This window comes from Oryctolagus cuniculus, chromosome 8 (assembly GCF_051225735.1).
Source record: "Oryctolagus cuniculus isolate XC-2025 breed Fujian yellow rabbit chromosome 8, ASM5122573v1, whole genome shotgun sequence".
Lineage (NCBI taxonomy): Eukaryota > Metazoa > Chordata > Mammalia > Lagomorpha > Leporidae > Oryctolagus > Oryctolagus cuniculus.
Genome location: NC_142874.1, coordinates 126,197,860 through 126,223,344, shown reverse-complemented (window position 1 = coordinate 126,223,344; position 25,485 = coordinate 126,197,860). Strand labels below are relative to the sequence as shown.

Sequence of the window (25,485 nt, the reverse complement as noted above, 5' to 3'; positions counted from 1 at the left end):
GTACTCTAGTTGTCAGCCAGATCCCCTACAGGCAGCTGTTCTGGGAATGCCTTGGCTCTCTCCATTTGTGGTTCAGTGTTGCAGGTCTAAGTGGATCCCCTGCTCCCTGAAGACAGTAGGAGCTCTGTGTGCTGTGTCTGTGGGAAGACTGTGACTGCATGATAGGGCATGGGGTGTAGCTGGATCTTTGGGCAATTCCTGTGTCTGTCTTCAGAAGCTCAGTTTCTGTATGTTCCAGCAGAAGATTTGGTGCTTGTAATGAAGACCTCACAGATACTTTTTATGGGTCTTGTGAATGCATGGCTGGGGTGTGTGGTCACTGTGGATATGCCCTGGGCATTGATCATCTTGGCAGAGAGCAGGTAAGGCAATGACCAATCACAACTTCCCCCTGCTGACCATGGAGGAGATCTAACACACTCAGCTTGGGTGTCAGCCAGTACTCTTGTACCATATCCAGCATTGACTGGAACTCCTGGTCCCCACCCAGCACATAATTCTGAATATTCACTGAAGGAGTAGACATTCTACTAATCCACAAATATATTCTTCATACATAAAAGCCCTCAAAGGATATAACCAACAAATAGTTCCACAAATGCCTAAAACTAAATGGGCAAATATGGACAAGGAGGACAATATGACTCTCCCAAAGAAACACAAAACAGTTCAATATTAGAATCTGAAGACAAAGAGATTGATGAGATGCCTGAAAAAGGATTCAAAACAATGATCACAGAAAACTCAAAAGCAATGAGAAGCAAATTAATGAGTTAAAGAAATTCATACATCACATGGAGGAAAAATTTTCCATTGAAATTGAGATTTTGAGCAACAATCAGCCAGAAACATTAGAAATAAGAATTCAATATGTCAAACAAAAAATACAGTAGAATGCCTTAACAACAGGCTTGGTGAGACCGAACAAAGAATGTCTGAGCTAGAAGACAAATCTTTGAAATATCCCAGTCAGACCAAAAAAAAAAAAAAAACTCAAGAAGAAAAAGAAATTAGAAAAACTAAATGCAGTGTTTGCAATTTATGGGGTATGATTAAATGACCCATCATACAGGTCTTAGGAGTTCCTAAAGGTGTTGAAAGAGAGAATGGATTAGAAGACATATTCAGTGAAATTGAGACAATTTATCTTGCACAGTCCAGCCTTAGAAATGTTCTTTAAAGATGTACTGCACCGAGAAATACAGAAAGATAGTCATCATTATGGAAGAATGTGAAGGCAGAAAATCTCCCAGGAAAAGTACAAAGGAGGGGCCAGTGCTGTGGCGCAGCAGGTTACAGCCCTGGCCTGGAGTGCTGACATCCCATATGGGCTCCAGTTCTAGTCCCAGCTGCTCCTCTTCTGATCCAGCTCCCTACTGTGGCCTGGTATAGCAGTGGATACTCCCTGAGCCCCTGCACCCATGTGGGAGACCCAGAAGAATCTCCTAGCTCCTGGCTTTGGATCAGCACAGCTCTGGCAGTTGTGGTCATCTGGAGAGTGAACCAGCGGAGGGAAGACCTCTCTTTCTGTCTGTACCTCTTTCTGTAACTCTGTCTTTCAAATAAGTAAAATAAATCTTTAGAAATAAGGAGAGAGAATACTAACTGATAGAATCAAAAAGAGAGAGAACGATCCAACATGGGAAGTGGGATACACAGCAGACTCATAGAATGGCAGATGTCCTAAACAGCACTCTGGCCTCAGAATCAGCCCTTAAGGCATTCGGATCTGGCTGAAGAGCCTGTGAGAGTATTTCAGGCATGGAAAGCCAAGACACTCTGGCAAAAAAATGAAATTACCTAAATGAAAGATCTCTGAGAGTGAGATCCAAGTGGAATGAACAGGTCATCAAAGAAGGAGGTACCTTTCTGTGAGGGAAGAGAGAACTTCCACTTTGACTATGACCTTGTCTAAATAGGATCAGAGTAGGTGAACTCAAAAGGCCTCCATAGCCTTGGCAACTCATGACAAGGGCCTAGGGTGATTACTGGTGCCATAAACAAGTGTGTCAATTTAAGTGAACAACAGGAGTCACTGTGCACTTACTCCCCATGTAGGATCTCTGTCCTTAATGTGCTGTACATCATGATTCAATGCTGTAACTAGTACTCAAACAGTATTTTTCACTTTGTGCTCCTGTGTGGGTGCAAACTGTTGAAATCTTTACTTAATATATGCTAAATTGATCTTCTGTGTATAAAGAGAATTGAAAATGAATCTTTGATGTGAATAAAAGGGGAGAGGGAGTGGGAAAGGGGAGGGTTGCGGGTGGGAGGGAAGTTATGGGGGGGAAAAAGCCATTGTAATCCATAAGCTGTACTTTGGAAATTTATATTCTTATAATAAATGTTAAAAAAAGGCAAAAAAAGAAATAAGAAGAGAGATGGAATCAGGTCATAGATTTAGGTCTTTAAACCATTTTCAGTGGATTTTTGTGTAAGCTGCAATATTGGGAATTTGCTTCGTACTTCTGCATGCTAAGGTCTAATTTTCCCAGCACCATTTGTGGAAGAGCCTGTGCTTTCTCGAGGGAGATTTCAGCTTCTTTTTCAGAGATCAGTTGGTCATAGACGGATGGATTGATCTGGGGATTCTATTGTGTTCCTTTGTTCTACATGTCTATTTTTGTGTCATTACTAGGATGTTTTCATTATAGTTACTCTATAGTATGACTTTTGTAAAAAATTTTATTTCATTTTATGAGTTCATATATTTGATATATGAAATTTGGGAACATACTGGCACTTCCCACCAACCTTCCCTTCCCAATGCTCCAACCCTTCCTCCCCTTTCCCTCTCACATTCCAACTTTTAATTTTTACAAAGATCTATTTTCAGAATATTCCATGATCATCTAGTTATCCCTAGCTTAAGTAAAATAGTTCAACAAATAGTATGAAGTGAGGGAAAAAACCACTCTTTCTTAGTGTAAAAGACAAGGGGTATAAAAATCATTGGATATGAAAATATATATTTCAATCCAATACACTACATTTCAGTTACTCTATCAATTAACTCAGATCATTGAATCTGTAAATTGCTTTCAGTAGTATGGACATTTTGATTATATTAATTCTTCCAATTCATAAACCTGGATGATTTTTTCCATTTTTTGTGCCTTAAATTACTTTCTTTAATGTTTTGAAATTGTCACTGCAGAGATCTTTTACTTCCTTTGTCCAATTTATTCCAAATTATTTAAAACTTTTTTATAACTATTGTGAATGGAACTAATCTTACAAGTTCTTTCTCAGCCAAGGCATTATCTACATAATAAAAGCTATTGGTTTTGTATATTGATTTTATTGCCTACCACTCTACCAAATTCTCTTATGAGTTCCAACAGCCTCTTGGCAGAGTCTTTTAGATCCCCTATATTTAGGATCACATCCTCTGCAAATGGGGTATTTTGACTTCCTCCTTTCCAATTTGTATCTCATTTATTTCTTTTCTTGCCTAACTGCTCTGCCTAAAACTTCCAGAATAATATTGAATATCAATGGTGAAAGTTGGCATCTTTGTCTATTTCCAGATCTTAGTGGAAATGCTTGTAGCTTTTCATAATTCAATATGATGCTGGCTGTGAGTTTGTCAGGTATTGGCTTGGTTGTGTTAAGGATTGTTCTTTCTATATCCAATTTGCTTAAGGTTTTTATCATGAAAAGGTGTTGCATTTTTTCAGAAGCTTCATCTGAATCTATTGATTTAACCATACAGTTTGAGTTCTTCAGTTTGTTAATGTGATGTATCCATTTATTAGTTGGTGTGTGTTGAATCATCCCTGCATAGCAGACATAAATCCCCCTTGGTACAGGATTTAGCTAGGATAATGTTGAGGATTTTTGCATGTATGTTCATCAAGGTCATTGGTTTATAATTATTTTTATTTGTTGCATTTTTCCTATTTTGGGAATTTGGTGATACTGGATTCATAAAACAAGTTTGGGAAGATTCCCTCTCTGTCAAACATTTTGACTACCTTGAAAAGAATTGGAGTTACTTCCTCATTAAAAGACTTTTTAGAATTCAGCAGTGAAGTCATCTGGTCCTGGGCTTTTCTTTGCTAGGAGGGTCGTTATTACTGGCTTAATCTTAGTTATTGTTCTATTTGATTTTCTATATTTTCATGACTCTGTTGTGTACACTGTATGTCTCCAGAAATCTATGCATTTTTTCTGAGTATTCCAAATTGTTGGCAAATAGCTGTTATTGGTAATTTGTGATGAATCTTTATATTTCTGTGATATCCATTTTAACATCTCCGTTTTTCTCTGATTTTATTAATTTGGGTCTTCTCTCTTTTTTTGGTTAGTTGGGCCAATGGTGTACCAATATTATTGATTTTTGCATCAGGAAACCTGTTCTTAATTTCACTGATATTTTGTATTTTTTATTTTAATGGTATATTAAATATATTCTATATTTTTATATATTAAACATATTCTATATTTAATTCATTATTTCCTGTTATTAATTTTGATTTTTGTTCTTGTTTTTTTCTAGGTTCTTCAGATGCATTATTAAATCACTTATTTAACGCCTCTCCAATTTGCTGATAAAGAGACTGATTGCTATAAACAGCTTTGTGTATCCCATAGGTTTTGATGTGGTCATAATCATTCATTTCTAGGAATTTTTTGGTTGTCTTTTGATTTCTTCTATGACCACTGTACATTCAGGAGCATATTGTTCATTCTCGACGTGTTTGCATATTTTCTGGCATTTTATAAGTTGTTAACTTCCAGCTTCATGCCACTGTGGTTAGAAAAGGTACATGGAATAATTTCAATTGTTTTGAATTTGTTGAGATTTGTTGTAAGACAGAGCAGACAGTCTATCTTAGGGAAAGTTCCTCGCATTGATGAAAAGAATGTGTATTCTGCAGCTGTGAGATGAAATGTTCTGTAAATATACATGAGGTCCATTTGATCTGTAATTTAGATTAATTCTGCTCTTTCTTTCCTGATTTTTTTTTGCTAGTTGATCTGTCTGTTGATGAAAGTGGGATGTTGAAGTCCCCTATCATTATTGTGTTGGAGTCTGTGTCTCCCTTTAATGTTGCTTTTAAGCATCCAAGTGCCCTAGTATTGTGTGCACATACATTTATTATAGTCACATCTTCCTATTGAATTGATCTCTTAATCATTGCATAATGCCTTTCTTTGTCTGTTTTAATAGTTTTTTTTTTTCTTAAAGTCTGTTTGCTCTGATTTCAGAATGGCTATACCTTCTCAATTCTTTTTTTTTCTGTTTGAATGGAGTATCTTTTTCCCTCCTCTCGCTTTCACATTCTCGGTATCTTTGTCGGTGAGTTGCTCTTTATAGACAACAAAGAGATGGGAATTGTTTTTTAACCATTTAGCCAGTGTGTATCTTTTAATCAGAGAAATTATGCCATTTACATTAATTGACAGGCAGAGTGGACAGTGAGAGAGAGAAACAGAGAGAAAGTCTTCCTTTACCGTTGGTTCACCCTCCAATGGCCACTGCGGCCGGCCCATCACACTGATCCGAAGCCAGGAGCCAGGTGCTTCTCCTGTTCTCCCATGTGGGTGCAGGGCCCAAGGACTTGGGCCATCCTCCACTGCATTCCCGAGCCACAGCACAGAGCTGGCCTGGAAGAGGGACAAGCAGGACAGAATCCAGTGCCCCTACGGGACTAGAACCCGATGTGCCAGCACCGCAGGCAGAGGATTAGCCTTTTGAGCCGTGGCGCCAGCTAACACTGCCTTTCAAAGAAATAAATCAATCTTTAAATATGATCCACCCAAAGCCAGCCCCAGAACCAGGGAGATCCCAGTGTACATCTCCTGCCTCTTCCTCGAAATGCTGACTTCCAAGGGCTGTCGGCTGAGGATCTGCTTCCCAGAGCCCTGCTCACCTCACCATTTGCTCCTATTCTTTGGTGCTTCCGCTTGGTGGTTTCCATCTTGGCCTGGCTCTTGTGTCCATTTAAAGTTCTTGATGCTTGTTGGAAGAAATAGGCTTTATTTAGTCTTTAGAACATGAACAGGCTTTTCTGTTCTCTGAGCTTTGTTCACCGCTGCTAGTTCAGTGTGAGATGGTGCTGTAAATCCAGGTTGGCTTCCAGAGTGGGTGGGTGTGTTCTCACTGTTCCACTGTAGAGGTCAAGTTTGGAACAAAGGAGGATGAATGGGAGGTTGGGATGAAGGTAGGGAGGCTGCTTAAAGAAAGTAGTCCATCCCTGCTTGGTCTGAGTCTACCCTTGAGCCAGGAAGTTCTGAATGCCCCACCCACAGTCACTGGCCTGCAGGCAGGAACCATGGGATACTCCTTGCACTAGGCCTCACTGTGGAGGACTCAGGTCTTGGATCCTAAGCAGTGACTTGTACTCACCTTCCTTAATTTCCTCTAAATTGACAGTGACTATTTCTTGTGCTGTCTGATGTTGAAGAAAGGATACAATGATTAATCTCATGATCACTGTGGTTGGCACAAAACGGAATCAAATCCAAACCCTACAGTGCCCAGAGACCAGGGCAGCACAGAAGTAAGACAATGAGTGGCCCATGTGATATAATCTCCCTGTTGCTTTAGTCTATCTACAGTTTAAGGCACCTGCAGCCAGCCACGGGTGACATGGGCATATCGGGAATATAAGTCCATCCCACTAGGGGTCAGGGTTACTGCCAGTGCTAATTTGGGTCTAAAAGTTTCTTTCAGAGTCACTCAGCTGGAGACAGTGGTTGCTCTTTTTTTTCTCAGTGTTTTATTTTACGCTGGCAGGGCTATACTAAGTTCCAGTACCAAGTCATGTATTTACTTTCCTGTTCTACTCTCACTGCCACCTGAGTAGATGGAACTTTCCCTAGTTCCATGCTGCCCAAGGGTTGGGGAGGGAAGGTGGAGTCTGAACCCTTGACCAATAGGACTGATGCTAAACAGGACCACCACTGAAGCTAACAGGATCAAGCCCCAGTTAAATGACAAAGGCTTTACCTGCTTCTTACATTTCTCCTAATAAATGCTTCTCTATTTGCTGTGTGTTTATAGAACAATGGTTATAGAATTTTAATGGTTGTCCTTAAAAACAGTTTTCTCTAGTTAATCCTTATTTTACTTTGGAGCTTTTTCATGGAATATTTCAGTTTTCATCGTGGAAGTGGCCAAGGTTTTCTTCTAAAATTCCTCTCTCTCTTCTGTATATATATTATAGAAAAGGGAAAATCTAAGGGTTAAACAACAGAATAGAATTCTGTTTACAACAGAATAGACATTCTCTAACCAAGATTGAGATACTTACTACTGACTCCAAAAGTGCATCATGTCATTATGCCAATTCTGGTTACATATGTAAACATCAGGGAAGTGACTAGCATTGTGACTTCACACTCAAAGAACTAACTCTATGTTCATGCTTTTCAGAAACTCTGTATTCTCTCCCTTTGAAGAATTTTATTACCACGGGAACACTATGTCTCTTACTCATATGTATCCCAACACGATATAGTGCCCACAGGTGTCTACCACATCTTAGCTGCTAGTAAATGAGAAATTTGAGATTTTGTTGTTTGCTGCACCAACTTTTTCACTTGTTTTGCCTTTGCCTCAAATATAACTTTGTGGTATTGAATCTAGACCCTGTAAATATTTCGTGTCTGTCAGCTGGATGAATGTTTAGCTTCATCAACCAAGGACCCTAGAGTGTCACTAAAAGTGCTAGATGCAGGAAGACACATCTCTTCCAAGGCTCCACTCTTTAAGTCTGTCGTTATTGTTGGCTTCTAAGAACTTATGTTAAAGAATATACTCAATAATATTAAGTAAAACACTTACTAATATACAAAGAAGACTTCTAGTTAATGTATTTGTATCACATATACTTTAATAAGCATTGCATTCTATATGAAATTAAATGACAAGTCTCATAGTTATACAATTAGTCTCTGACAGAGATAGTCTAAGAACATATCATTTGCAAGATGAAGTTCATTATTTATTGAAATTCCTCCAGGTTCTGTGGAGTTTGCCTGTTCATACCTGTAAGCAGTTTATTTGATATAAGCAAGAAATACACAGATAGTAATAAAAATGAAGAATTTTGTACAAGTTCTGTTTTTCCAATTCTATCAATTTGATTTGACTATTTGTAATAAAATTTAAAACTAAAACATTTGAATTTTATAGTAATCAATAAATATTGAAACAGGAAACACAGAAACCACTTTATGATTTTGAAGATTTAATGTTTAATTGGATTTTTATGATCCACTGCTAAGTGTATCATGTCTGCATATATCCTAATTATGTCTATGTAGTTTGCTTCATGTGAAAAGATTTCTCAAAAAATAAAATTGACAAATTGCTTGGATCACCACTATATATTTATATACATATATATTCAAATATATTGATTTATCTGACTCGATTTTAAAACAAAGCCCGATTTTAACAACATCATTAATGAATCTGTATTGGTTACTTCATGAGTATATAGAAAGAGACTTGAATTTTGCTTTGGCAATGTATGTAGATCTTCATTATTCATACTAATGGACATGTATAAGTTTCACTTCTTGTAACGATACCTTAATGAAAAGTTTAATAAAAGAAAGCACTTGTCCATTTATTATTCTGGACATAATTATCACAGGTAGTTACATTAATAATTACTGCTAAAAATGTTTTTGTAGTGCAGAAGAGTGCTTGCAAATCTTATGCAGGCTTCTGTTCCACATGTATGTTAAAAATATCTCTTGTCAGGCTAAAAAGTGTCATCCACTTGTTTTCTTTGTTCTCTCTGTTTACTTTGCCATCTGCATTCTGTGTCCAAACGCTTTGGTTAACAATGTTTAAAGGCAAGACATGGAGATATTTTTCCATTTAAACAACTTTCTTCAAAATAGGTTTTAAAAATTGGTGTGCATGATAAGTAGTTTTTCATGCCATCCACAATGGCATGTGGATGTATTGCGAGGGGAGACTACATTAAAAAAAAAAAAAAAAACTTCTGGTTTCCATATCCTCAGTGTCCTGGTTATTAAATTAGTTGGAAGTTTCTGATTTGAAAAGGCAGGGCGAAGTAATGGAAGATCTTCCTATAGGAGGAGGGAACTCTAGCATTGTATATATTGAATAAAGCAAACATTGTAACTCAAGCATTTTCAAGGCACAGTGTAGAAAATATATCTCACCTTTCTAACTAAATAATTTACAAGATTACACAGATTTAGTTAGTAAGTGTTAGGGCTCTCCAAGTGGAAAAGAATTTTTCTTGATGACATGTTTTGTATTTTATGAGAAATGTGAACTGTGAACCCCATGTAGTACAAAAGAGCTTCCCAAGCACCATGCTAAAAGACTTGAGCAAGGTTGCTCAGTCTTGCATCTGCCCTGGGTCACGTGCTATATCCCTAAAGGCGAACCTGTCATCCATGGCTTAGTTTTTGCTGAAGAAAACACAATTCTGTCAAATTGAAAATGGACTTTTTCTAACACACCTTGATAATCATTTTTAGTGATTTTCTACTTCATTCTTCTCTAATGTTCCTTTTACATAAAATTCTTTTCTTACTTGAGGTTCACACTCATTCTCCTCAACACTCACTTTTCATCTTTTTTAATATCACAGTCACTTTGAGTTAGTTAAAGTTGAGGTCAGTTTATCCTGGAATCTCTCTTAGATTCATGGAAATCTTGGTAAAATCTGTGTACCCCCCTTTACAAGGATCTGGCTCTGGTTTTCTTTGGTTTGGATACGAATGTTCTACTTGATTGTATGGAATTCAATAGATGATGTTTCTGGAAATACACATGAACACCTCAGGCTTCACTCCTCAACCACCACCAGGTTAAAGTTCCAGTGAGTCTCATTTTTCAGTGCTGTGATTAAAGTAGTATTACTTGAGGATCTGTGCAATTTGAGTTGTGTGTTTCTAAACGTTTAATCAAGAATAAAACATCTGGAAAAATCAGGAAGGCACAGGTCTGACCAAATGAGAAGGACCATCTTCCACACAATGATACATAGTCTTTGATATCAAAGGAATGATTTCAACTCTGGTAAATTAATAGCCTTAGACATGAACAAGCTCTAATCCCTCTTTTTCTTCTTTCCTGCCCCAAGAACATATCGATAAACAAGAAGGCAACATTTCACAATAAGGTAAGTAGTGATTGCCACACAGGCCAGCAGGAACCCAATCACATCCAGAGAGTGGTACTGGTACCAGGTGAGGTCATGGGCTGCAACCCGGAGATGTTTGGCTCCTTTGTGGCGCATGACGTACTCGATCCAGAAGACTGCTCGGTCCAGTGGCTTCATGGGCTGATCGTGGTGAATTCTTGATAATGTCATGGCGTTCTCCTTATAGCTGAAGGAAAATTAATGGACATCATCTTATAGAATGAACTAGGAATTGTGGGTCTATACTTTTCATGTAGATGGGAAAGATGAGTGTCAAGAAAATGTAGAAGAAAAATTATCTCTTCAGAAGGCATTATAGAGACCTTACATTTATAGGCTGGAATTTGTTGGATACATAAAATGTGAAGATGCAGAGAGAGGTTTGGAAAGATCCAGGATTTCTAACATCCCAGTCTAGAATTTGAAATTAGTTACGTCCTCTGGATAAAGGGAAGCTAGTGAAAGCAAAACAAGCAAAACCAACAACAAAACTATTTGAGATGTGGAGCTGGCATTATTCAGTAAGCAATTGTGAATGGACCTGACATACAATGTTCAAAATAGTTCAAAATTTTAAATATAGGCTGCTAGTTTGTCATATGGGTTAGGGAAATGTCTTTAAAACGTTGATAAGTAGTTGGTATCAACCAGGAGTTGGTATAGTGTTGAAACGTTAAGCATTGGCCGGCACTGTGGCTCACTAGGATAATCCTCCGCCTGTGGCACCAGGACATCGTGTTTTAGTCCTGGTTGGGGTGCCGGGTAGTCGTCCCGGTTGCTCCTCTCCCAGTCCAGCTCCCTGATGTGGCCCAGGAGGGAAGCGGAGGATGGCACAAGTATTTGGGTCCCTGCACCCGCATGGGAGACTGGGAGGAAGCATCCGGCTCCTGGATTCGGATCAGCGCAGCACTGGCAGTAGCGGTCATTTACGGGATTGAACCAATGGAAGGAAGAACTTTCTATCTCTTTCTCTCTCTCTCACTGTTTAACTCTGCCTGGCAAAAAAAAAAGTTAATTATTAATGAATGAAATTATGATTAAAGCTATGAAAGTATGAAAGCGAATTGCCTTTCTTTGAATCCTGACATTTTCTTGCCCTTTTTACAAATTTCTGTGATTTTTATTGTTAGACGAAATAATGTTAGAAGAAAATATCTCTACTTTCAAAAATTATTATGAAACAAGGATATTCCATCTTTTGTATTGCAAATCAGTTAAATCTTTATTTTATAATCTTCCAGGTAAGACAGAAATAACCACAGCCATAGACCTAAGAATATCCCCATCTGGAAAAGAAATATCTCCTTTTTGTTCAGGACGTTTTAACTGAGTAAACTTGAAAATCCTAGTTGCTACTATCTATCCGTGACAGCACTGCAGCATTAGAATAGAAAATTTGAGAACCTTGGAGTGTCACTGAAAATATGATTTGATAGTTCCATGCAGATTTACTGAAAACAAATAGAATAATTTGTTAAAACACAACTATATGAATATATATGTGAAATAATGGCACATATACTGGTACACTATTGTTTACTATTAATATGTATTCCACATATCAGGTTTTATATCTTGTACCAATACAACAAAATTGATTTTTTTTTTGGACAGGCAGAGTGAACAGTGAGAGAGAGAGAAACAGAGAGAAAGGTCTTCCTTTTGCCGTTGGTTCACCCTCCAGTGGCCACCCCGGCTGGTGTGCTACGCTGATCCGAAGGCAGGAGCCAGGTGCTTCTCATGGTCTCCCATGTGGGTGCAGGGCCCAAGCAATTGGGCCATCCTCCACTGCACTCCCTGGCCACAGCAGAGAGCTGGCCTGGAAGAGGGGCAACCGGGACAGAATCTGGCGCCCCAACCGGGACTAGAACCTGGTGTGCCAGCGCCGCTAGGTGGATGATTAGCCTATTGAGCAGCGGCGCCGGCCCAAAATTGATTTTGAAATACAATTTTAAGAGTTCTTATGCTGAAAGAAAATTGTAACTGTGAAGATCGTAAGTTTGTACAATTATAACATTCCTGCTTCCTGGCTGCAACTCAATACTTCCTTGTCATCCTCTGTTAACCTTCTTCATTGATGCTCCACATTTCAATCATTGGCTAATTCAAAATCTGTGCACTACCGTTAAGCCTCTGATAATCATTCTATATATCCATCACAAAAAGTTACAGTGATACTCCCAATGAATTATTGATGATTATCCTCTAGCATTAAGCAAATCTGTACTCAATCTGATGTTCATGTTCTAAATTAGAATTGAGTCCTTATTCCTCCACTGAAAATTGATCTGAAAACACTGTGTAATTTTAAAGAAACAATAATACTCACGAAGGGTCATTAATGACTGTCTTCAAGGCATTGAGCAAATCTGCACTGGACATTGTTTTCAAGTTCAACTTAACAGCAGCTCCCTTGGCCTTCATGTAGACAATGTTATCAAGTTGATCTCCAAACAAAGGAATGCCCACCATGGGAATGCCATGGTAGATTGCCTCGAAGACACCATTGGCTCCACCATGAGTTATAAAAGCCTTGGTTTTTGGATGACCTGGGATTGAGTGATTTTTAGAAAATTATTAATTATAAATCTTACAAATGAAATGAAAAACGTACAGTATGAGGCACTAAAAGTGCAGTGTACTCTAACAACACAGTATCAATGTCCATGAAACTGCATGTAAATAGCTTTTAGATCAAGAGAAAGAGGCACCTAAGTGCACTGGGGAGTAAGGGAAGGTCACGTGGAAGAGGTGGTGTGTGACATGAGGCTTGTACTGTATGCAAGATTGCCAAATGGGTATGAAAGAGTACATTCTGGAAAAAAGGAACTGTATATGTGTCAAATTAAATGGTCAAGTGCCTGTTAGAACATGCTCTCTCCAAGAAACCGTGCCACCACTGAGTGCGATTTATAGGTGTAGAAGTTTGCCCATACATATCTTGAATTTCCTTATTACTTTATTTTAAAGGTATTTGTAAATTTCTATATTAGGGAAAAAGGCAGATGACAAATGTAATGTTTGAATTAGGATTCCATCTGACAAGCCAAGAGATTATTATTATTTAATTAATATGTTTGTAAGAAACAGATCAAGCACTAGACACACACATACACATATACACTTACACACACAGTGCAAGGGAAGTCCTTAGAGCAACAAAGAGAGAAAGAGATCTTCTTACTATGGTTCATTCATCAAATGCACCAAACAGCTAGGAATGGGCCAGGCCGAAGCCAAGAGCTGGGACTCAATCCAGAACTCCTGTGTGGCTGCCAGTGACTCAAATATTTTAGCCATCAGCTGCTGCCTTCTTCATCTAGGGTGAGTCAGCAGGAAGTGGGCATCAGAATTGGAGTTGGAACTTGAATCCAGGAACTCCAGTATAGGAGGCATGTGTCCCAAAAGCATCTGAACCCTTCAGTGAAACGCCTTCCCCCCTGGAAATGACTGAGAAATTCTCTCTGAGATGTACATACACTGAAAATAAGGATACTTTGATTCTGGGCCTACAAATTTTGTAATCATAAAGTGCCAACTGTTATAATTCATTGCATTTACCCTAGGACTGGGCAAGGATTGCAAAGCCATGTGGTTGATTCTTTAGTTTTCAATAACAAAGTCTTACTACTCCCATCTTGATCGACTGTTACTAGTGTTTTCAATATGTGTTCTCCAGAGCCTTACCAAGAAGGTCATTCTGGGGGATCCACTTATAGAGCCGGGTGTTGGATCCTAACATGTCTGGTTTCTTGCCTTCAAATCGCCAAAGAACCTGTTTGGTAAAGTAATAGCAATTTCATGAATTGGATTTCTAATTATGGCATGTTAAAATTCTAAGGAGGCTGGAGATCACTCTTAAATACCTTGGATTGGAATGACAAAGAAAAGAGGGCAAGAGAATTTTAAGTAGTGAGAATTTAAAAATGAAAGCCTTCATGTCTCCTGTACTCTTGTTGCATTCAGTCAGGTTTAGAATGTATTCATGGTGTGTCACATATAGGATATAACCCAGGTAAGATGATGCTTGATAAATTCAAGCATCTAAGACATTATTAGGTGATCTTAATCCAAATGAAAGAAGAAAAACTCTTTACCTGTTTACTTGTGATCTACATTATCTATATCTATACATCTGTGAATCTATATAGATACACAGATATATAGATATGTGTGTATGCTTGTTTGTACATGTGTTTGTGTTTACCATGTGAGCCTCATCTTCCAAATCTATTAACATTTTTATATTTAAAAAAATGGAAACAAGGGTTTATTTGCATCCACTGTTCCATAAGTTGTTTTATGAGAATGTGTCATATTTTTAAGATTAATTCATGCATTTGTAAAGCAGAATTACAGAGGGGAAGAGGCAGAAAGAGAGGTCTTCAAGCCACTGGTATACTCCCCAGATAAATGCAATGGCCAGAGCTGAGTCGATCCTAAGCCAGGAGCCAGGAGCCTCCTCCATGTCTCCCACATGGGTGGAGTAGTAATAGGACCTGGGCCATTCTTCATCATCCTCCCATTTGTGCATTTCTCTGTGCATTTCTCTGCGTTTATAAACCTGCTGTAAGTCCGCCCATCAAACCAGCCTTTTCTCTCTGTGCAGACAAGCGCTCTCACTTGCCAGGCATTGCTTCAAATGACTGTCGCTTATTTGGCTTCGACAACAAAGCAACTCTCAGCCTCCATGCTCCCACGCGAAAGGGAGGAGCATCCCCACGGCCAGCAGATGCCAGGGCACACTTTCTCCCACCCATCAGAGATGCTGCAGCAGACATGGGCCCTGTCATGGCACGTGGCATCTCTAGAAAGGAAGCTCTCCTGAAGTGGGATCGTCACTGCAGAGCCAGAGCAGAAGTGGAGCAGCCAAGACCCAAAGCAATGCCCACATCGGATGCTGGCACGCCAGGTGGTGGCCCCACCAGCTACGCAATTGCTCCGGCCCAGAGATTTTGTCATCTTTTAATTTGAGTGAGAAACAAAATAGGTTAGCACTGAGAAACTACCTTTAATTTGTTATATAAAAATTTCAAGATACATTTTTGAAATGAAACCATAATAGTATCACTCCTGCTAGAATTGGAATTTCTTTAAATATAGGAAGAGTCAGTTCATAAGCATACAGTGTCTGAAAAATCCATTATTGTGATAACGCTAAATTTTATTTAACTGACTATTAGGTTTTCCACGATGATTTGAAAGTATTGACAGCTGTTAATGCTGATTACTACTATAGCCAGATCATTTCCATGTCAGCTACCAAAATAAGGTACTGATGTTAGAAATCTGAATTTATCCTCATAAACTGGAGTATTTATCCTCATAAACTGGAGTGTACCATTTCTGTTTGCTTTAGGAGAGGTAAAGTAATTTCTGATTCTCTTTGTGATATTAACATAGGGAGTTACTAGAGGGTTTTATCAGCTAGAAAGCTAAAAAGTAATTGCTGAATACCAAGAGTTCAAAGGTGTTTTTTTTTTACTTTATTAAAATACTAAGTTTATTTCACATGTATATGTGTCTCCCCACCATTTCCACGTCTGACCACTGCTACTACTGTGTCCTATCATAACATTCCACACATACTTAAAAGCAAGCAAAGGGTGGAGTTCCTTCTTTAAAAGCTAAACAGGCATTTTGGACAACACATTCTTGGCAATGGAAACTGGACAACATTTATCAAACACGGTAGGGAAGGTCCTCACTCTGCATTATAAAAAGGACAGCCAGATATCAACTGTTACAGATATGAAATAAGACGGAAAATTTTAACAAACTCTTTAAACTATTTTCTTAAAGAGACTTCCTCCACTGCCAAAGATCTTGAATAGCCTGCTGGTCAGTCATCTGGAAGCAATTCTTCACATAATTGATGAATTTGGCTTCCTTTTGGGAAGAGAACCACCTCAAAGGTGTCTTGTATATATCAGAAATGTAGTTCCTACTATTACCTATAGAAGGGGATATCGGAACTCCATCACGTGTCAGGCTCGCTTTGAAATGACTCCTCCTTGTACTGCCATCTCCATCCTCAGTCCAGAGGAATTGCACTCATGTGTTAGGATCACAGGCCTGTGGAGTTATGTTTTTATAAAGTATAGCAGGTGCCTTCAGAACAGGATCCATCTCCAATTTTTCTGCTTCTATCTTTCTGCGAAGCCACTGCTAGGGTCCAGTAGTGAGGGGCAGATTAATTTTTCTGTTTCTCTAAATCTACTTAGATGAGTGCATAGCTGGGTTCATGTTTGGTGAGCTCTGGACTTCTGTTCTCCTAATAGGCTCCTCATTAGTATCTTAAAAACCCCTACATACAAATTATGGAATGTAAAGAGGCATGGATTATATGAGAATCCTAAACTTTATAATGCTCTTAAGATGTGTTTCAGTATTCCCTTATTGTTACTGAGGTAGTGCAGTCAGTAATGAAAACTCAGCTCTGTCTGAATACAGCTTTAGTGTACACAGTGGCCTCACAATCCCACAAGGCAAAGAAGCCAACAGCAGGGTAGAATTCAGTGATTTCTCTTTATCTGCCTGCTAAATGATTGAGTATTCCAAGGTTTCACAAGTCACCTGTTAGGTACATTTCTGATCAAAATGTCAATGTCAAAGTTATCTACAATGAAATATACTCTGTGCTATTTTTGGACCTGTGAAGGAAGAGTTTAAGGGATGTCTGAAGAAAATTAAAGATATCATAAGTATCTCCACTTCACATAGGAATATGTGTAATGAGACACTTTGCAGAGTTTAGCAGGCTCATTCAGCGGTTGCCTGCCCTTAGGGCACATTTCTGACCTTTTGTGGCAGCTGGGCAAGAGCTGATGCAATCACATTGGCCCTTTCTTCAGTCAGGTTACTGATCATGGACCCCAGGGAAAACACCACCACTCCCTCTTCTCCAGAGCTCTGCACAAAGTCTTCCATCTCCTGTGAAGAGAAAATTGGGTCTGTCATAAAGAGCAGCATTGTTGGTTATCAGGGTCTCAAAACCCTTTCTCTTCCCAAACTAAAACTCCGTGCCCTATGGACATTATAGGATATGTGTTTAGAGCACTGAAATCCTAATTTATATTCATCTTGCATTTTACAGAAAATATGTGATATTTTTATCTTCTTTGTTCTTCTGCTTGCAAGTAAACCTTCTATTTTAGCTGGTTTAGTGTTATTAAAAGTTCTTTGGTAGAGCAATTTATAATGGTGTAATATATATGTGTTGCATGTATTTATATATATATAAATTCTAATCATTCCTTAATATTCAGTTTAGGTTACTAGAAATGTATTCTTATAAATAAATGCTACAGATACTGATTTGGCACTTACTAGTTCCTTTTCTCTGTACATTTTCATGTCTTATAAACCAGAGTATATTTTTAAATAACTATGTTATTTGTTAAATTTCTCTCTTCTTACAAAAGGACAGCGATTATCTGAGCTTATAATAATTAATAAAAAAGCAAGTTGGTAGGGGAAACAGATGCTTTAACAGAATATGTAATTAAGCTCCACAATTCTGTATTTGGTTTCCAATATTGTTTATGCAACTAAATCCATGAAGTCTGAGAAATTAAATTCTGCAAATATTTGAACAGAATTGACACTAGTGCATTAAAAATGTTGGACCCATAATTGAGAGTTATATCTTTTATTATTATTAAGAATAAAAATGTAGATTGTGAAAGGACAATGCAACAGTGTCTCATATGTAGGTCACCTTATAAACAGGACATTGGACAAATATGAAACTTTTCAATATTACACAATAACAAATAAATGGCTTTCATTACAAGTACAATTATTTTCAGGGTAAAGATGCAAAATACTTTCAGAAAGCATTCCACCACATTTATGGTGATATGTTGTTGGATTCATGTGATACAGCTTGTTTGGACAGTGTCATTGGTCTTACTAATTTTGAATAATATGAGTTCTCATGTTAAATCATCTTAGATAGTAATGGGTCCAAGCATTTTATACTTCCTTCCTCTTGAAATGTCCTGATTTAAATAATTTTAGGTATGTTAAGCAGTTTCTCTTTTTAAATCCAACATATTTAAGAAATCTTTCCTGTCTTTTTCACAACTTTGTCAATAATCCATGCATTTACTAGACTCACATCAATTATTTGTTTGAAGAAAGTCTTATACAATTTTAAACCTTTAAAATTTTTTCAAGAACTGCATAGATAGAGATGGGAAACACATCACTACTTGTCAACAACAACAACAAATAGCAATATGCTGGAGTGTGTCAGGCAGCATTGCTGTATGCTATTTATTACTAAACAGTATACATTGTCCCAATGTTCCATTTATACGACAGCTATTTTTACATATTGATAATTTGAAATCCAATGCATCCTTGAAATAAAACGGCATCCTAGTCATAGAAAATAGTTTCCTAAATGCATTTCTTATGTTGTATATCAGTTTTATATAGAATCATTAGTTCAGCTGAACACTTAGGGACAGTTTGCTTGCAGTAATGAGTATGGCATTTTCTCAGTGAATATAAAAATGTTTTCAATGTCTAGTCACTCTCATTTAAATTTTTCAAAGAATGGCATTCTAAAAACAATTATTTCATAATTGCCATCAGTGGAATATTTGTTACTCAATATATGCTTTATAGATTTCCTATGTAATGGATGATGGGACATAATTGTTAATAACAGCAGGTATTTTTAAAAACTAACACCATTTAAATTCTATCCATCTTCTTTTTCTCTAGTACTGCTCTTTTTCCTCCTCTTAGTAACACTGTCACTTTCCCTTTATGAAAATCAGGAAATCATTCAGTGTAGAGATATGTTGTATCATATTCTCACTAATATTGCCTCAGCCTTTAGACCTGTGAAAATTACCATATGAAGCCAAACTACGTGCATTCAAAATAGATATTTTATTTTAAGCATTTAATATTAGCTTTATTAAGCTGTAAGATGTCAAATAATTTAGTATTTCTTAAGAGATCATTTTATACAAAGAATATTATAGAGATCATATAATGAGAATACATATATAGATAGAACTTTTTATACACATGTATTTAAAATACTTGCTTGCACATTCTTAAAAGTGTGATATGAATTTAAAATATATTAAATTCTTGATTTCCTTTATGAAAAATGCCATCCTGTGCACTGACAGAATTCTATTTCAATTATAAACTGAAGGCCACTTCCAGGCACAATGAGTAGGAATTCCTAAACCTTCATTCCCTACACAGTGCACATTTCCCCCGATGCCATTCTTTCAGGTACCTATGAGACTGAGGCCCAGTTTCCCTAAGGGAGCTTTACTGCGGTGTTCCATAGGCTTGTCAAAAGACAGAAATCATTGCCCTCAGAAGGTTCCATTTCTTTCATGTTTTGTTATAAATCTGGATCTCAACAAGAAATGATGAAATGTGGTGGTGAAAGCAGTAAACATTGGGTGTGGCTGCAAATAATTCAGAGCCACACATTTGTTGTCGAGAAATGGTTTTCCTATTAGGCTGGAATACTGGTGAAGAGTCTCAATGCTTACAATCAAACCTTAGCTCTCATCTTTCTCAACTGATTGTCAAAACTTAACACTTGCTTTTAAATGAGTCTACTATATTTTTCTTCTCTTTGACTTTACTTTAAATGAGTATACTATATTTTTCTTCTCTTCGACTTTACTTGAGAACATAATTTCAGTCTACTGAAAAGACATTAATTGTATGAGAAACAACAAGAGCAATAACAATGTCAATAGTCAGCAATAGTTCTGGTTTACTGTGCCAGAGACATTTTATATTGTGTTTCATTTTTATGTTTTAACTCACAGATAAAAAGTATATATTTATAGAGTACAATGTAAAAATTTAATATATACATACATTATGTAATGTTCAAATAAAGGTAAACATATATTACATATTTTCAAACATATATAATTTATTTATGGTGAAACATTACAAATTCTTTTTCCCCCAGATTTATTTTTGTCAGAACTTACAACAATTACCTAACTATAAGTACTGGTTTATCACCATTTTCCCATCACTCTCATCCTTCTACTCTCCCTGGCTTCTGATAACTGCCAATCAATTTCCAACTACTATGAGATCAACTTTGGTAGATTCTACATATGAAAGAGATGATACAGACTATTAAAGTCTACTTATGCACTGTTGCCTGAACTCAATTTTTAAAAAAAGATTTATTTATTTATTTATTTATTTATTTATTTTTACAGGCAGAGTGGACAGTGAGAGAGAGAGAGACAGAGAGAAAGGTCTTCCTTGCCATTGGTTCACCCTCCAATGGCCGCTGTGGCCGGCACACCGCACTGATCCGAAGGCAGGAGCCAGGTGCTTCTCCTGGTCTCCCATGGGGTGCAGGGCCCAAGCACTTGGGCCATCCTCCACTGCACTCCCGGGCCACAGCAGAGAGCTGGCCTGGAAGAGGGGCAACCGGGACAGAATCCAGCACCCCAACCGGGACTAGAATTTGGTGTGCCGGGGCCGCTAGGTGGAGGATTAGCCTAGTGAGCCAAGGCGCCAGCTAGATTTATTTATTTATCTGAAGGTCAGAGTTATATAGAGAGAGGAGAGCCAGGGAGAGAGAGAGAGGGAAAGAGAGAAAGAGAGAGTGAAAGAGAGAGAGAGGTCTTCCATCTGCTCGTTCACTCCCCAATTGGCTTTAGTGGCTGGAGCTGTGCTCACCTGAATCCAGGAGCCAGCAGGTTCTCCCAGGTCTCCCATTCAGGGTTCAGGGGCCCAAGGACATGGGCCATCTTCCACTGCTTTTCAGGCCATAGTAGAGAGCTGGATTGGAAATGGAGCAGCCGGAAATAGAACCGATGCCCATATGGGGTGCTGGCACTGCAGGAGTAGGTTTTAGCTGCTACGCCACAGCACAGGTCTCTACCTGAACTATTACAGTTGTCTTTTTTTTAATACAGCATATTTTATTATAATCCATATATATATAGCAAGCAGGTTGGGAACCCTCCTCTGTGACAAATAAGCTAGAGAAGGAGTCAGGCTCTGTGAGCCAGTGATGTCCACGGTGTTTGCATTTTTAAATTACCCGGGATTTAATTACTCATCAGGAACCACCATCTTTTTTAACTTTTATTTAATGAATATAAATTTCCAAAGTACAGTTATAACTTCCCTCCCACCCGCAACCCTCCCCTCTCCTGCAACCTCTCCCATTCCATTCACATCAAGATTCATTTTTAATTATCTTTATATACAGAAGATCAGTTTAGCATATATTAAGTAAAGCCTTCAACAGTTTGCACCCACATAGAAACAAAGTGAAAAATACTGTTTGAGTACTAGTAATAGCATTAAATCACAATGTATAGCACATTAAGGACAAAGATCCTACATGAGGAGTAAGTGCACAGTGACTCCTGTTGTTCATTTAACAACTGATACTCTTGTTTATGGCATCAGTAATCACCCTAGGCTCTTGCCATGAGTTGCCAAGGTTATGGAGGCCTTTTGAGTTCACCTACTCTGATCTTATTTAGACAAGGTCATAGTCAAAGTGGAAGTTCTCTCCTCCCTTCAGAGAAAAGTACCTTCTTCTTTGATGACCTGTTCATTCCACTGGGATCTCACTCACAGAGATCATTCATTTAGGTCATTTTTTTTTTTTGCCAGAATGTCTTGGCTTTCCATGCCTGAAATACTCTCATGGGCTTTTCAGCCGGATCCGCATGCCTTAAGGGCTGATTCTAAGGCCAGAGTGCTGTTTAGGACATCTGCTATTCTATGAGTCTGCTGATATCCCACTTCCAATGTTGGATCGTTCTCTCCCTTTTTTATTCTATCAGTTAGTATTTGCCGACACTAGTCTTGTTTATGTGACTGCTTTGACTCTTAGTCCTATCATTATGATCAGTTGTGAACAGAAATTGATCACTGGGACTAGTGAGATGGCATTGGTACATGCCACCTTGATGGGATTGATTTGGAACCCCCTGGCATGTTTCTAACTCTACATTTGGGGTAAGTCTGATTGAGTATGTCCCATACTGTACATCTCTTCCCTCTCTTATTCCCACTCTTATTTAAGAAGGGATCACTTTTCAGTTAAGTTTCAACATATAAGAATAACTGTGTATTAAATACAGAGTTCAACCAATAGTATTAAGTAGAATAAAAAAAAATACTAAAAGGGATTAGCCTATTGAGACGCGGCGCCGGCTTACTGTTTCAATTTCTTTCTCAGTTATGGTTCTATTTAGGTTTTTTGTGTCTTCATTGCTCAATTTAGGTAGATTGCATGTGTCCAGGAATCTATCCATTTTTGATAGATTTCCCTGTTTTCTGGCATACAACTCTTTGTACTAATTTGCGATGATTCTTTTTATTTCTTGGTGTCTGTTGTTACATTTCCTTTTCCATCTCTTGATTTTATTGATTTGGGTCTTTTCTTTTCTTTTTTATTTAGTTGAGCCAACGGCATTTCAGTTTTTTAAAAAACCAGCTCTTGGTTTGGCTGATTTTTTGTAATTTTTTTTTTGGATTTAATATTGTTGATTTTTTCTCTGATTTTAATAATTTCTCTTCTCCTACAAGATTTGGGTCTGTTTTGTTGCAGTTTTTCTAGATCCATGACATGCGTTGAAAGCTCATTTATTTGGTGCCTTTGCAATTTCTTGATGTAGGCACCTATTGCTATAAACTTTCCTCTTAACACTGCTTTTGCCATATCCCATAAGTTTTGATATGTTGTGTTGTTATCCTCATTTACTTCCAGAACGTTTTTGATTTCTCTTTTTATTTCTCTTTTTATTTCTTCTATGACCCAGTGTTCATTCAGGAGCATGATGTTCAGTCTCCATGTGTTTGCATACTCTGTAGGGATTCCTGAGTTGCTAATTTCCAGCCTCATTCACCTGTGGTCTGAGAAGCTGCATGGTATGATTCTAATTGTTTCGAATTTGCTGAGACTTGCTTTATGGCCTAGTATGTGGTTGATCCTAGAGAAGGTTCCATGCACTGCTGAGAAGAATGTAAATTCTTTAAATGTAGGTTTGAAAGTTCTGTAGATATCTGTTAGATCCATTTGGGCAATAGTGTCGATTAAATTTACTGTTTCTTCTGTCCTGTTGATCTGTCTATTTCTGAGAGTGGAGTATTGAAGTCCCCCAGTACTATTGTATTGGAATCTAAGTCTCCCTTTAAGTCCTTAACATACCTTTTAAATAAACCAGTACCCTGTAATTAGGTGCATATATATTTATAATAGTTACATCTTCAAATGTTGTAAATGAAGAATGCAGAGTCATTTCCATGGAAAATACGAAGCGAACCAAATATAGCACACAGGAACTTACTTACCTGAGGCAGAGGTTTGGCAGGTTTGCAGTGGAGCCCTCCGATGAAATCAAAGTTTGGTAAAAGTGGCCGAGGAAACTCCAAGTCCCAGTAGCTTCGAATGAGCCACATGTCAGCTTTCCCCATTAGCTCCAAGAACGTAACAGGTCTTCCTGAATGTGAGAAAAAGAAAGAAGAGGGAGAGTAGTGAGGGAAATGTGATGTGAAGTACACTATGTCAAATTCTGAAAGGCGTTGGAATTATGCAGTGAATGATGTATAAAGTACACAGTGTGAAACCGAATATGTTATATAGGCATCGTATAATTTACATGTAAAATTTATGCATGGTTCACATTATATGTGTGTGTGTGTGTGTGTGTGTTTGTGTGTGTGACAATACCAGGGAATAATAAACATAGAATCTCACCTCAATAGGCTCATAATCATAAGTAACCATTAAAATAGAGCACTATAGAATCAAACATGGAAAATGTAGAGTAAAATAGGCATAGAAAAGCTTGGTGAAATCCTCCATATTTCTATTTGTGGTTGTATGCCGCCCTGGAACACCCTAACCTAGTGAGAGTCATTGGCTTAAACTGACCCTGTGGTGTAAACACCATTGCATTACATATGTGAGAATAATAGATCTTTTTATATTTTTATTTCATTATTTTACCTATAAAAGACGAATTCCTTTGATTTTGCATTCATACAAGCTCACATTCAAAGTCAAAGTCAGGATCAATTAAAACTATGACTTACCCAGTACTTCACTGTAAAATCGATCCCATCGCTTTTCATTAAATTTTGAGAACCAAAAGTCAAAGTAAAGCACGCAGAGCAGATTTTGCACCCTCTCCATGAATGTCATTTGACTGCTTAGACCAGACATAATAACAGGAACATAGGAAGGAGGCAGTAAGAGTCCTCCACCATGCTTTTGTAATAAGTAGCCAGGAAAGAAGCGGAGACTGTACACGAGGGGTATTTTAAGTAGCTCAGCCAGCAGCTCACCACCAGGACTAACAGCATCTGCAAGAACAACATCAAATCTTGATTCCTGCAGCTTTGTCATGAGTTTCTTGTTCAAAACGACTTCTTTGCAGATAGCTTCATGAATGTCAGAATATTTTAAAACAACCATTTTCATTACTGAAAAGTGTTCCCAATTACTATCTATTGACATATTATTTATCATTGTAGAGAACCAATGCGTGAAAAAATTCTCGATTTCATCTTTACTGTAGGATGTATGGAAAGTTTCAAATTTAATTCCCGATTCATTGTTGGAACCAATTACAATAGAAGCTGAAGATCTCAGGACAGTGACTTCATGGCCTCGCTGGACAAGTGCATCCAGGATTGTCTTCATATTCATCCAGTGACTGAATTCCATAGGCCACACCAGCACCTTCCCACAACTCCCAGAGCTGAAGCAGCAGCTCAGCTGTAGCAGCAGCAGCAGAACTGAAATGCATTTCACAGGCATCCTGGTGAAGTGCAGTGCTTCCTCTCCCATTGCTGTTCCTGTTTTAGCTAGTCAAGCTTGAATCCATGAAGAAATTCATCACATAGTTAAAATATAACCTGAATCAGTGATAGTAAACATATCTCAATCTGATCTCTGCACTGAGATGGCATTTGGAAAAAGTTAAGGTAGATGACCTCTGTGTATATCAGTGTGTTTTGAGTCTCCCCCACATTTTTAAGGACTTACAGAGAGAGGGAAAAATAGAGAAAGACACCTTGCATCCACTAGTTTACTCCTTTAATATTCACAACTGTAGGGACTAAGTCCAAGCTGAAGCCGTGAGACTGTGGCCCTCTTTGGGTTTCCTATTGGAGTGGCAAGGCCCTAAAATACTCATGCAATCTTCCTTTGCCTTGCCAGGGACATTGTTGGTAGTTTGATCAGAAATGGATCAGATGGGACTTGAACATCTGTCACTTGAACTGATGCCAGTGTTGTGGACAGCGGCTTATCAGTTGTGCTTCATTGGCGGCCCCTGAAGTCTCTTTT

The 25,485-nt window shown here is 38.0% G+C and overlaps 1 protein-coding gene across 1 annotated transcript; it reads right to left on the bottom strand.

Moving 5' to 3' along the window:
• Positions 1-7,825: 7,825 nt before the first annotated feature.
• On the bottom strand, positions 7,826-24,999 carry LOC127487086 (UDP-glucuronosyltransferase 2B13). The gene is made up of 6 exons (XM_070048059.2): positions 24,228-24,999; positions 23,484-23,632; positions 16,950-17,081; positions 13,836-13,923; positions 12,478-12,697; positions 7,826-10,335 (listed from the first exon to the last, which is right to left on the bottom strand). Exons 1-6 carry the CDS (start codon positions 24,982-24,984, stop codon positions 10,056-10,058), a joined length of 1,626 nt encoding a protein of 541 aa, XP_069904160.2. The 5' UTR covers positions 24,985-24,999; the 3' UTR covers positions 7,826-10,055.
• Between the last annotated feature and the right edge of the window lie 486 nt (positions 25,000-25,485).